General features: G+C 45.2%; 1 protein-coding gene across 1 annotated transcript in view; it reads right to left on the reverse strand.

Moving 5' to 3' along the window:
- The window catches only part of KIAA1549L (KIAA1549-like ortholog), a 196,712-nt gene that overhangs the window by 35,822 nt on the left and 146,308 nt on the right, over positions 1-14,582 (reverse strand). Inside the window, exons 16-17 of the mRNA XM_012725187.1 lie at positions 10,203-10,381; positions 3,210-3,427 (exon numbers count right to left, since the gene is read on the reverse strand). Of these exons, the coding sequence (XP_012580641.1) occupies positions 3,210-3,427; positions 10,203-10,381 (397 nt within the window). The remainder of the gene's footprint in view (positions 1-3,209; positions 3,428-10,202; positions 10,382-14,582) is intronic.

Here is a 14,582-nt window from a genome sequence, read left to right on the forward strand (position 1 = left end):
GCGAGGTCTGCTGTGCCATGTGGGTCAGCTCCGGGGCCAGGAATCGAACTTGCACTGAAGTGGCCATGGCTTGGCATAGCTTTGCAGTGCAGCGCACCAACCCACCAACCCATGCGCCACCATGGGGGACCCCTACTTTTAGGACTTTAAATCCCACTAGAGTTTAAGAAAGTAGTGTTCTGTGAAATCCTAGGATTCCACAAAGGTGAACTGGGACCTACTTGCATCAAACACAGTCTTCATTAGTCGTGCTGTAGGTTGGATTCCCGCAGAAGTAGACTCTGTGATGATTTGAGTGCAAGTGGTTTATATGAAAGAGGATTCCAGGAACCGCAAGTTGGGAAGTGGGAAAATGACAGCGGGAAGGGCAGGTATGATATAGGGCAGATTAATGTTTGAGGTGAGTGGAGATCATCAAACTCACTGGAGAAATATGGGAGACATTTCATTCCATTATTCCATTCAAGTAATGCAAGACCAACAAGTCAGGAGATGACTGCCATGGTAAAGACAGCTTGTTACACGTACCGATGCCGAGAGGATGGGGCACACCCTGCCATGGGGGTCCCATCGGGGAGCACCAGGGTAGTCACGGTGCAGTGTCTTGGGAGTGAGGGCAAAGTGTAGGCAAGATGAGATGAGCAGGAAAAGGACTGTCTCAGTTGAGTAATTCTGGCAGGATCTGGAGCTCAGGGCTGTCCCTAGTTGAATGCCACCTGGCTGGGTGACCAGGGCAGGGATGTGGGGGGCCAGAGCACCCTGAATAAAGGAGGTGGTTGGGGATGGCTTCTGACTTGTTGGCTTCCTAATGAAAGTCACACTTGCAGGTGAGATTCTATTTCTAGAAAGTGGAATCGGAGGCACGCCAGGGAAAGGCAGGCCCCAGAATCACATATAGAAGCTAGAACACGTTTATGACAACAGCATAGCTTAGCACACAGAGTTGTCCTGTTGGGGGCATTGACCCCTCAGTTCCCATCTGTCATTGACTGAGGCTGTTGTAGTGGGTGTCAGCGACATCTCACTCGTGGTGTCAGTTCCCGAGGTGAGCCAGAGATGCCGGTGGTAAGGAAGTGGGGCGGCCTGCAGGAGGATGGGAGCCAAGGGCCCCGACAGAAGAGCGCTGACATTTGCCTCCATTCTATCTGTGCTTCACGTCTCCAGGTAAGAATTTCATAAAACACAAATGGGGGTGTGCGACTGACTTTAAAGGAAAAGTTGTGGAAACTCTTAAAAGTTTTGGGAATGACTCCACATATGGAGTCAAACTTTGTCTTTGGTTTAAGTTAGGTCTCAGGGCAAATTCCAGTAACTGACCCCACCTCTGGACTAGAGAATGATTCTCTTACTGTCCTTGACAACAGGACTTCTGGAGACCAAAACTGAACAGCAATAAACAGGTAACTCTGACCTGCGATAACATTACACACAGCAGCCCCTGGAGTCAGCAGTAGAACATGATGGGAAAATCTCAGAGCATACTGAGTCTCTGTCCATCTTCCCTTCCCCCTGGCCCATCTCCGGCTGACCCATCCTTATTCCTACCCCCAACTCACCCAACAGGCAGCAGTCCCCATTTTCCCCTTAATTGGTCAAAAAAAAAAAAAATTAACATTAGTGTTCGCACTTTGCAGAAAATGCCTCATGTCGTCAGCAGAATTTACTGAGAATTAACTACATACTCCCAGCATCCATAGGCCATCAGAATCTAGCCTGAATTTTGCTAGGCAAAAATTTTCTGTAGAAAAAAAATTTTGTTCCTCCTTTTTATAAAAAGCCTTAGCTGACATTTTTAATTATTTCTCAAATAACATCCAAGATAAGTTCCTCTTATTTGTGCATGGGCTTTGAATCACTTTCTGAATATCAGCAGGAAGCCCCGAAAAAACACAAAAGCCCACTGAAGAAAAAAGTCTTGAAGTGTAAAGTAAAAGTTAAAGAAGCCCCCAGTCTCCCCATAAAGCCCCTATCTTTTCTTCTACCATTATCATCATGGTGACACTTGCATTGTGACTGCTGTCATGGCAGGATTTGAGATCAATAGTTTGCCATATCCACTAAGCCTAATGAGCAGCATGGTGAATTCATCACTGGTTGAGAATTCCGTCTCTTCCTTGTTGAAGATAAAATTATGCCAATGCCACTTATAAACTATGCCCCGCCTCTCAGCATGCTTTTGTGGCCTCCATCCAGGCCTGCCATGCAGTCAAGTTTGCTTTTCATAATACCCACTCAGGCCAGAGCTGTCCTGTCCTGCCTGGTCTATGGAGGGTGCATCTGCCCAGGCCGTGCCATGGGTCAGCATTCCCATGATCAAAGCAAGGGGCTGTTGCCAAGGAGAAGGTCTATTTGACAGACAAGGTGCCCAACGATGAAAGAACTTCAGGCTGGAGAAGGAAAGCAGAAAGGGGAGTGCGCTGAGTGCACTAGCTTCCCCCGCTCTCCCCAGCTGGTGAGGCCACCCTCCCCTCAGGTAGCAACAGAGCTCGGAGGGATGTCAGTTCCAATGACCCTCCCTTACTAGGCAGAGCCCTCTTTAAGATGATTACAGTGCCTCATGCTTCAAATACCCATTGCAATTGTGAGTAATAAACTTTGGGGAGGTTATTGTTCTATTGCACCAGACCCAGTGAGTAAGCTGTCTCATGGCCATAAAACACTAAGTGAGTTGAATAAATGCATGAATGAAAAGGCACGCATGGCCATGATGATATTCAGCATCCTGCACAGTGCCTACTGCACAGCAGGTGCCAGCAAATCTATGAACTGCAGAGATGAACCCCGCACAGATATCTGAATAGCTATGTGGTAACTACTTACTGAAGCCCAATGAAAAGGTGAGGTATGCAATCTCCTTTTCTTATGCAAGAGACTCACTAAAATAATTGAAAAAATATAATGTCCCTTGATCTGGGAGTTGCATAACAGCTGATAATTATATCTTCACCCAGCTCTGAAAACAGCTATGGGTCTCAAAATATCATTAAGCTAAAGGACAATGATGGCTTGCCCAAGTATTTTTTTAATGGCTTCCATTTCATCCTTCCAGACTCATTATGGCATCCCTGTTCTCACAGACCAGCGCCGCCTGAATCAACAGCCTGCAAAGACTGACGTCTGAGCTCACAGGTCAAGCAACTGGGGTCGCCCTGTGCAGGTACCCTCCTCCCAACGGTACAGCGACCTTCAGAGCTCCAGAGAGACTGCACCTGTTCTTAGACTCAGCAAATGTAGCACACAACTCTGGATCGGGGTCCAAAACATGCTCCATCTCCTTTGGGGCCTTTTCATACATCTTTTTTCTTTCCGTCTGAGCTTTGTTTGTCTCCATCGGAGGGAAGTCGTAGTAGCCCTTCCTCTTGGCTTTGAGGCGCAGCTTGTTCCGATAGTGCTCAATGTCAGACTTCTGCTTCAGGGCCTTGTTCACCTGGGAAGAGACAGACAGACTCAGGCCACACACACCAGCTGGTTCGACAGGTGGGAGGCCTCTCTCCGAGGCTGTGACTCCTAAAGAGCCGCCCTAGGCCTCACCTGTGCTCTTTGGCTTAGCCAGACCCACCTGCGCCCTCTTCCAAAACCAGCCCATAATGGCGGCCTCAGATAGAGGAGCCTGGCCCTCCCCGGCATCACTCCAGACTTCCCATCAGGGCCCCTTTCTCTCTAGTCTGCCTAAGTCTGCTCAGGCCTACCCTTGACACTTTGTGGTCTGGAGCTCAATCCTGCCCAAGCCCTCAGCTGTAATTTCAAAGGACAATCCTCCCGATGTGGGAGTCTCTGCCTCAGTAGCCCAGGTAGGGGTGAATTGGGATGAGTGGGGTAAAGAAGGGCTGCAGACACTGGTCTGGTCACAGAGAGGAACATGGCCAATGTAGCTCAGACTCATCAGAGACATGGTAACGGATGGCTGTTACTGGACAAATGAGGATGTAACACCTACAGAGGACTAGTGATTTCAAGGGACAACCCTCAAAAGTCTGGTAAGTGTGAAGAAATGGAGGTCCAAAGTGTGGAGTTGGGACACCCCGGTTTTTGGAGTAAGTACTCCCCTCTATAGAGGCATAATGTGCAGTTACTTGGCTGCTTCTTAATCTTCACTGCATCCCACAAGCTGGCTTAGTATCACTGCCCATGTTACAGATGAGATTAAGCAACTTTCTCAAGGTCCTCCAGATCATCAGAAAGGAGCCAGGATTTGACCTCAAGCTCAAGTTCTGAGTCTGCACAGTTAACCACTATGCATGAAAGGCAAGGAAGTGGCAGAAGGTTCAAAGTCAAAGTCCCTGGACTGGAAGATTTCACCTGGGAGTGACTGGGGGATGGCAGTGGTGCGGGTCTGTCAGAGTTGAGAATTTTCTTTTAAGATTTATTTATTTATGCATAGAGAACTGGGGTGCAGGCCAGAGTTGCAGGGGCAGTGAGAAGATTCACCAGAGACAGAGTGGGGAGCAGAACAGGCAGATCGACGAAGTACACTGCTGAGGGGAGCAGCGGGCGGGTCAGGAGAGGTCTGCTGCGCCATGTGGTCACCTCCCGGACAGGTGAGGATCAAACTCCTGTGGAAGTGGCTTTCGCTTCTTAGTGCTGTGCTTTAACCTGCTGCGCCACCAGGGAGGGCCAGAGTTGAGAATTTTCATCTGGAAGTTGGCCAAGGGAGCAGTTACCTGGCAGTGCATAGGAGCTGGCAAAAATCCAGGCTCAGGGTCTTTGGCAGACCCACTGAATCAGGATTTTCAAGGCACATGAGAAATACAGAGGAGGTGAGAGGAGAACAGAAGCTTCTAGGAGGTCCCCAGGATATGAGAGAGGAGCTCCCTCACTTGTCTGACCAATGCTAAAGATGGGGGACTGGGCTACAGTTATCTTTGTGCCTCCCCTGGACTGGAAAGTCCAAGTAGCAAGCCCCAAAGCTTAGAATGCTGGGCTTCTGGCAATCAGAACCACGAACCCTGACCTGCCATTGCAGGTGCTTTAGACTAACCTCTTTTTGTTTTCTTAATTCTCTTCTATTTAGATCATTACCTTGAAATTTGTTAGAAGGGCAAGACTGCAAAAATTAAGGTCAGGCAGTACTCATTTCTGCTGAAGGAACTTTTCTCCTCGGTCCTCCCCTTTTCCTCTGTCTGTCACAGGTGAGTACAGGTTCAGGGTCCTCTCCTGAGACAAACTTACTTGCAAGTCCAATCTCTAACACTCATCCCCAACTCTTAGTGCAATGTTCATCAGAGTTCATTTGGGTTAATAAGCAAACACTCGTGGGAGGATAATTCTGCTGCTTGCAGTCACTCACAGCTTAGTGATGGAGCAGCACAGAGCTGTGGCTTAGGGTGGATGTTCTGGAACCAGACCAACTGTCCGGGTTGAAATCCTACTCTTCCTCTTCCTAGCTGTGTAACCTTGGTCACCTTACTTAATCCCTGCATGTATCTTTCAGCATGAGGGAGGGGGTATAATATGGTCACTCAAAGCACAAGGACATTTTAGCCCCAGAGGGACCTCATGTATGAAAGTGAGCTCTATCTGGCCCAGGTGTGTGGTAAGTTAAACCATCTAGGTTTGTGTCCTTATATGACACTCACATGATGATGGAATCACCTAATAGAGTATTTCTCAGAACTTATACATGACATTAAGCAGCACATGTCAGCAAGCAGCCCTAGCCCCTAGGGTGGTCGTGAGCATGTGTTCATACACACAGTTCGTTTAAATGGCCAGCGGCTGAAAATGACTTACAAATATCATTGTTAACATGGGGCTAGTAGGATTTCCTTGTAGGTAAGACCAAGGGAGAGAAGGGGAAGGGAGATGAGTAACTGGCAACAGAGTACTCAGTGGGTGGGCTTGGGTGGAGTGGGATGGAGGAGACACTTTAGCAGTATGAATGCAGTGTCGGGGGGCTCAGAAGTGGGAAAGGACGGGGCATCTGAAAGAAGGGGCGAGGCAAAATGTTGACTGTATAACTGGGTCTCAGAATGCCCTTCCTTTCCTTTTGTCCATTAAAGTTACTCCATTTTGGCCCCCCCCCCCACCGGTAGTACAGTGGGTTAAAGCACAGCACTATGGGGCCCTCCCTAGTGGCACAGTAGGTTAAAACACCTCACTGAGAAGCTAAAACCACTTCAGCATGAGTTCAAGCCCCATCCTGGAGGTGACCCACATGGCACAGCAGACCTCTCCTGACCTGCCTGCTGCTCCCCTCAGCAGTGTACTTTTTCAGTGGGCTGTTCTGCTCCCCACTCTGTCTCGGGTGAATCCTCTCAATGCCCCTGTACCTCTGGCCTGTACCCCAGTTCTGTGTGCATACATAAATAAAAAAAAGCACAGCACTATGAAGCTACCACAGCCCACTGCAGCACAAGTTCAATCCCTGGCCAAGGAGGTGACCACATGGCATGGCAGGACCCTCCTGACCCTCTACTGCTCCCCTCAGCAGTGTATTTCAGGTAATCTCTCTGTTATACTCCCCCACTCTGTCTCTCACCCTTACCCTCTGGCCTGTACCCCAGTTCTGTATGAATAAATAAATCTTAAAAAAATAATAAAGTTACTCCATTTTTTCCCTGATTTTTGTTTGGAGAGAGGAAAGGGAATGGCGAAGCAACGGCAATCAGCAGGCGATAGCAACACTCAACAAAACCCAAGGCCACTGGAGGACTGCCTATGTTTGGTCGGAAAGGATGGTAAGAACGCAGTGTTTCATGCAGCTCACAGGAGTCATGAGAATGATATCCTGTCCTTGAGGACAAATGTTCAGCTGCCCAAAGAGCTGTGTAAGTGATCACAGAGACCTCTAGTTGGGATCTGATATGCCACACTGCTATTTTAGAAAAGAACTCGCCTAGTGGTAAAGATGTACCAAACTAAAAGGCCTGAGGTCAGCTAACATCAGGCTGCGTTTTAGATGCTTTGTTTTTGCCACATTTGAAGAAACATAAACTGGAGTCCTGTTATTTTTTTCTAACTTTCGCAAAGATGTCCTCCTGTTGGTCTCTAATGATATGTTTAGACTGGTAGCATTTCACAGGTCTTAATTATTCTCCTGTTCTCCTTGTCATAGAGAAAATAAGAGAAGTTAGCAAGACATCCTCCGAGCCAGGAACCCATTTCTGGAATCTCTACTAAAGCAACATTCCAAGAGAGGTTCCAAGTCAGAGATGAAAGTTAGTATCAGTGGTCTTCAGACCCATCAGGATCAAGCAGTTCCTCACAGATGCTCATGACACGTGGCTCCTGGGGTTATGCCAAGATGTATAACCTGCACCCATTCATAAGATCACATCAGACAAACCCAAATTGAAGGATATGATCCATGATTACTGGACATGATTACTATTCAAGGAGCAATGGCCATGAAAGAAGCAGAATGGTCACAAAGGATGATGAAGGAACTAGCTCAGGCTGGAGAAGACTAAGGAGACAACTAAATGCCATGTAGGATCCTGGGCTGGAGTCTGGATCAAAAGAAGGTCACTAGCAGGAAAACTAGTGAGATTCAAATGAGATTTATAGTGGCATATCCATGTTCATTTCCTAGGTTTGGTAATTATCCTATGGCTTTTGTCTGCAGGGGTAGCTCGGTGAAGAACATAGAGGAACTTTCTGTGCTGTGATGCAACAATTCTGGAAGCCCCAAACTACTTCAAAATAAAGTTTTTTAAAAGCCATGTGTGAAATTACTCACTGTAATGTTATGGATAGCAGCCAAAACTAAAGGCAAAACCTATCTGGAAGGTTTGAATAACGGGAGAAGAGTTTTCCAGTCAATGATTGGGAATGAGTGTCCTAATCAATTAAGTCACTAGCACTGATCAGAAAGACAACAGCAATGCAGCAAATGCTTGAGATAGAGGATGTGAAATTATCTGTGTAGAGTGAAATTCTGAAACACACACAAGTGATCAAAAGCTTGTAAAGAAGGTACAAAAAATGGAAACAGGATATGTTAGGGTACTGAAATTATAGTGATTTTTCTTATTTTATGAACTTTCTATGCTTTTATGTTTTCTTTAAAATAATCTTTAAAAGAATGTCCTATAATTCATAAAAGGAAAATTCATGGGTTGGGGCTATGCTGTTTTCACATAAATAAGTGTCCTTAAGAGAAGGAAGAAAATTATAAGACAATCTGTCTCTAACACCACAAGACAGCAAATTACAGAGAACAGTTTAGGGCTCGCTTTCAATCCAAATGCCAGCAAAGGCCATTCCTTTAACGACCAAATGTAGCAAGTATCCATTTCTGTGACAGGGTTATGGGCCTGGCAGAAAAAGGGAGCTGAAGTTGAATACAGGTGAGACATGGCATCTGTCCTCATGACAGTCACATCCTAAGCAGAGAGGAAAAGAAGCAGACGTGGTGGCCATTAGCTGGGTCCTCCCAGACAGAGGGCTCTAATCGAGAGCAGTCACTAGTGTATCAGTGACAGCTCACCAGGCCTCTGATCACTGGGCTTCATGTCTAGTGGCAAAATTGTGCCCAAGGAAAGATGCAATGGTCATATTGGCTTTGAGAAGACATACAGGGTCCCAAGTCACAGAGTCAAGGGGCATCAAGCACATGATCAACAAATCCTTGCTTATTGGCTAGTGGTGATGATGATAGCATATTTATTGTGTTCTCAGTGCTCTATGTGTACTTGATCCTCAAAACAGCCCTATTTTACAGGTGGAAATACCGAGGTATAAAGAGCTGAACCTGCCTAAGATCACACAGAGAGTAAGCAGAAGAGCTGGGATGGTTTGCAGTGTGGCTTAGATTTCACAGTCTTTTGCATGCAATGCTATTTTCCATTGACGGGCCATAGTGAGTCAAAGAGAGGAAGAGTCCTGGACAGCAGCCAGGGGACCTGAAGATCCTGTCGTCATCCTACAGGGTGACACTGAACAAGACACTTGACTCCTCTGGTTTCAGTTTCTCTGTCTAGAAAAAGAAGAGGTTGGGAAAGAAGTGCTCTAAGTCTAAGACTAATTCATTTAATTTCCTTTTAAAATTTGGTGAGGCTCAACCCATCCTATATTTAGACTGGCCCAGTTCTTTTCTGGCAGAAAACCACAGGAGCTCCCCGAGTCAGGCCTGGATGGGGGAATGAAGCCAAGTCCCTGATGTGCATTGACAACGCCCAGCTGTTTCAGGGGCCATGGCAGGCTGGGGTGTGGTGCGAAAAAGACTTTTCAGCTTGGAGAGGTTTTGATTGCAGTAACGACAACAAAATATAAACAAATGAAATGAACAACCAACCTAACAACTTAATAACAGAGAAAAACCTAAGTAGGTAGGTGTGTGTGCACATATGTGCAATGCACGTGTCCACATGCATGTTCCACAGATGTGTTCTTAAACCTTTCCAGCCCACTGATCATTCTGCTGCAGAAGAAAGAGGAACAGCAAATGATTCCTATCTGACCCGCTTTCTTGCTCTCCATTAAACTGCATCCATCCATGTATCTATGTTTTGTCTATGTGTCTGTCTACATATGTGTTCCTGTCTGCCTGTATCTATGTATGTATATATCTATCTGTTTATGTGTCTATCTATGTATCTATCTGCCTATGTACCTATCATTTCTCTACATATGCTCTCTGTCCATCCATTTTTCTTTGGTGACATCATCATTCTCCAGTGTAGGCTACAAGTCCACTATAGGCCCTTAGGAATACTGATTCACATGGTAATATTCATTATCTCCTCCTGGAAGAGGGCAAAGGGTTTTTTTCAAACTTGCTACAAGTAGTGAAATTCATTTCAGAGTCTATTTGTGGGCCACGTCTCTGTCCTGATGACAGACACTTCTCTAGTTCTCTCTCAACTTAAGTCCCTCCCAGCCTCTCAGCATCTGACATCTCTTCACGGGCAGTTTGGGTGTGTTGTCAGGAAAGACAAAGCCTGTGTATGTGGAAGGGAGTGGGGAAATTTGTCAGTTATTTCTCTTTATAACTACAGCTTTAAAAACATACCCTTTGGGATTTCCAGTGAAGATAGGAAAGGCTCTGAAAAAAAATTGCCCGACAAATCCACTTTGGGTGACTGTGTCCTGATTCTTCCCAGGAGACTGGCCCATGCAGAGGTAAAAATGACCAAGAGAGCCCTGTATACCTGGACTCAACCTGCACTGAAATGACCAAGACCAGTGGTATGGCTCCCGGGTCTGATTCACAAGGGCCTGGCCACACTAGCTCTGATCCCTTTGGGTCCTGGGGCGCTCACCTCGCCATTGAGGACTGCCGGTTCCTGGCTCCTGTCCGAGGTGGGCTGCACCACAGGGAGGGCGGTAGGTTTTATTGCGATGAGCTGCACAGATCCAGAAGACGTGTCAAAGGGATCGGCAGCTGTCTTGCCAGAGTTGTCAAACAGAACTGCTCCTTCCTCTTCATCACTCACTGGCACTAAAGCACAACATAAACACAACAGTTTTGTGGTGTTAGGGGATGCTGCACCCTCACAGGGGAATTTATGTAAAATGCACAGCCTCAGGACATCCTGAAATGACCTCAGGAACAACAGCCTCTGATTCTGTGCCAAGGATTCCCTGCTACTCATAGAATTCTTTTAAATTTAAAGTCTGGATTATTCATCCTTTTATTGTGCTGTCCATGGGTAGGAAAGAGCTGGAAAGGTTTGAATTTAAGCAGTAAAAACTGTACTCTCAAAACTGTGATAAAATGCATCGGGGGATTAAAAAGTAAATTTTTCTCTATGCCTGAGTGGGAGATGGGGAAGGTGCAATTTGGCCCAGTCTGGCAACTGTTGTTAAAACAAGACCATCACCAGAAAACCAGCATTCAGCTCAGCCTCTGCCACTGAAGCTGCCAGTTCTTGCATTCTGCCAAGGTAACATGTCTTTCTGGTCAACTAGCCACAGTGATTGCTGCTGACACTTTATTTTTTTCTTTCTAAAGGCTGCTTCTCCAAAGATTTGGGTTTGGGTTACTTTTATTTGTCTAAAACAAAGGAAAGATAAGAAATAATCACCAGAGAAGCGAATATAAAGCTACAGACAACTCTCCTAATTAGAGTGATTTCCACCTACGCTCATTAAATGAATTCTCCTTTCTGACAGATAATTCTGCTGTTTGTTGAAAGACATCACCAGTCCACCTTGTGTTCCCAAAACTAAACTGACAGAAGTTTCAGGGCCAGTGGTATCTTGCCTGTTTACTTGTTCTTAAAGCATATTACCATTAAGTCGCTATAAGAATGACTGTTTATTGAGCATGGCTCGGTAAGAGATAAATTAAGCCTTTTCAAACAGCTAAACCAGTAGGCAATTGAGGAGCAAAATAGGTGTTATATAAAATATGAGGGTAGCATAAGTGTATTCATCTTTCTTCCTGTCTGCTCAAGAGAAGGGGAGGCTATTTAAATTATCGAGAAACACATAGTGTGTATCATTCTGTCACTCATAATCACAGATTTGTCAAATTAAGGCAAGTGAATTGTTATTTTACACTATGGCTAAAACATCCCAGAGTCTAACAACGAATTATAATTTATAGAGTATGTTTTGGTTCTGTGGATTTCTTTGCTAAAAAGCAGGCCACCAAGCAACTAACAAGAGAGAAGAAAATCTCTATCTAGCTGTGTACTCAGATGCATGTATCTTTTTAGAAGACCGGTTTTGCTGGGCAACTCTTGTCCACCTGGACAACTGCTATGAAGGCCTTCGTGGTAGCCAACTTTCAAGACGGCACCCAGGAATCTTCCCCTCCCAACAGGCACAGCCACGATGACTGAGAATGGGAATTGCAGAAATGACATTAAAAGACTTTTAAGTCGTAAACAAACAGTGTGGTTTCCACTTTGCTCTCTCGTGGACCACCTACTCTGGAGAAATCCAACTGTCAATTAACAAGGATACTCAAGCAGGCCCATGGAAAGGTCCAAGCGGCAAGAAAGCGAGACAGACTCCTGTCCATAGACATGTGCGTGAGTCATCTTGTACGTGGTGCAGGAGGCCCAGTCACATCTTTAGACCACAGCTCAGACCAACATCTTGACTGCACCCTTGTGAGATACTAAGAGCAGGACCACCCAGCTAGCTCACTCCAGAATTCCTGACCCACAGATTTTATGAGAGATAATAAATAAATATCGTCAATTCTGGTGCTGGGTGTAGGGGTGATTTGCTGTACAGTCATTAACCAACTGACACACTTCCTCAACAATGTCCTTTCTCTAAGCTTCCACACTTCTGTCCTTACCCCTAATATACAGCAGCCAGGATGGATGTCTCTTTAAAAGGTAACCAGGCCATAGTATTCCCCTGATCAGAAACCTCTGAAGGCTTCCTCTCTCCCAGAAGAAAACCCAGTTTTGACCAGGGCCATCCTTTGGTATAATCTGAATGCTTTGCTGAGTCCACTTCCTGTCTCTCCCATCATCCACTCTGCTCTACCCACATTGGCCTTCTTGACCCCATCACACTGGTCCCATTTTAGGGATTCTACATAGCTGTTCCCTCCACTCAGGATACTCTTTCCCCAGTTCTGTACAGGCCTAGTTCCTTCATTTTTCAAGTTGCTGCTCAAAAAATACTTCCCTTATCCACCTACCTAAAACAAATTGCCTGTTTTATTTCCTTCATAGCACTGAATACTCTCAATTTGCTGTACAGTGGGCCCCTGAATGCATTTACAATACTGTATCCATCCCTGAAGTTTGCACCATCTGTTCAGAAGACCTTCTGTATATAAGAGAACCCTTGTAGTTCAGACCTTATTGGTCAAGGGTCAACTGTTTTCATTCACTCAGCTCCCACTCCTGCTGCTAGAATATAAACCCCACTCCTGCCCATCCTTCAAAAGCCTGGTGCCTATTCTTTTAAAATGTCTCATGCAATTAGCTTTCAATAAGGATTTGTCAAATAAATGAGTGAACAAAGAAAGGGTTAAAATTTCCTGACTTGAGAAAGGAGATGCTGTTAGTAACTGCGGGACAGGTAAATGTGTCATGCAATCACTAAGTGGCTCCAGAGGGTGGGTGAAGAGATGGCACTTAGTGCTGTCATACCATCTGCTTGTGACACCCTCACCTCCTATCCCATGGGAAGGCTCGGTGTGTGTGTGTGGGGGGGCATAACTATTAGACAGGGAAGATATGGACTACAGTTTTTTATCCTCAGTCTCAAAAATGTTATATTGATAATTGTGCAAAAAAAATTGAGAAAATTAATTAGATGTCTCTGTTTTAAAAAGACTGTGGAAAAAAACATTAATGGGCAATACATTAAATATTAATATGTTAATATTAGTGAATGTTGTGTGAGTACAGCAGGTTCGTGGGAATATTAGATGTATCATTAGTCCCTAAAGATAAAGGCATATGAGAATGCTAAAGAAAGGACCCCACTGTCACTGAGGAAGTAGACTATAATTGTCACAGCATCACAGGAATTCTACTGGACAGTCGGCCCAGATCTAGCTGCCTCGTCACTGTGTTGTCGGTTGTGACTTCCGTAAATCAAGCTGGAGTAGGAGATTTCATTTCTTCATGTCTGAATTGGCATGGAGAGAACACTCCCATCTGAGACAGCAAATGCTCTTAAGCAAAACATGTTCTTTCCGGAATTGTCATTGAAGCACAAAGGAAAATAATCCACAACTAGAATCACTGCTCTCTGTTGTGGCTTACCAAGTAATAAGCAAGGCTTCACTTCATTGGGAAAGAAAGAATGAAAACTCAAACTCTTTTTGAGCTAGTAACTCAGAGAAATCCTCAAGGGGCTCTGCTAAGAATGTAGTAATCATCCTTTAAATTCTCTAATTCTTATCCTCTGGCCCAACTGCCCCAGAGCTGCCAGGAAGCAAGGTCTGATTCCACTCTGCACTCAGGCTGTGAAATCTCTTAGTGGCTTAAAGGAAGGTGTATGCTTAAGGGTTTATGGAAGTTTTTTTGCTCCTAAATGACTGGCGATGCAAATACCTGTATTATGTTCTCAACTTGAATTCATGTTCACTCCTTCCTGGAAAACACTCTTTCCAAGGTGACACTGGTTTTGCTTCAGAAGTTTAAGTATCTATGTTTGGTTAGGAAATGCCAAATTGTTTTGCTTTCAAATTCTAGCTCTCACACCTAACTTTCCCACTTGTATTTAAACTACTCCTGACGCACACTGGCGGCCTGCCTGCCTCTATGGCAACTCAGGAGGCTGCTGAACCACAAGGCCCCAAGCCAGTCATGTTGATTATGCAGAGAGTGTTTATTCCTTCTGAACTTTTTTAGCCCTAATTTCTAGCACAGATACTGAGCCATAAGACAGTATCTGAGTATTTCATGCCAAGAAAATAATCTGTTCCCAGAGGTTGTATGCATACTCTAAGGAACTTGTTCAAGAAGACAATGTGATGAACCCTTTTGTTTTCTCCATAATTCCTTCAATGTTATTTTCTTCCTTCTTTCCTTCCTTGGCTCATCTTGCCATCATTAAATACACTACTAAATTTTCTGATACACACTAACTAGTATTATGATGAAATGGAGCCCCTTGAGAAACAAGACAAGTGGAGGAGGCTTCACTGAAGAGCCACCTAGACTTCTGGTGTGCCTCCATACCTGCTGAATTTTACATTAAACAAGTTGGTTCTGTCA

Source organism: Condylura cristata, unplaced genomic scaffold (assembly GCF_000260355.1).
Source record: "Condylura cristata isolate star-nosed mole 26May11 unplaced genomic scaffold, ConCri1.0 scaffold00015, whole genome shotgun sequence".
NCBI lineage: Eukaryota > Metazoa > Chordata > Mammalia > Eulipotyphla > Talpidae > Condylura > Condylura cristata.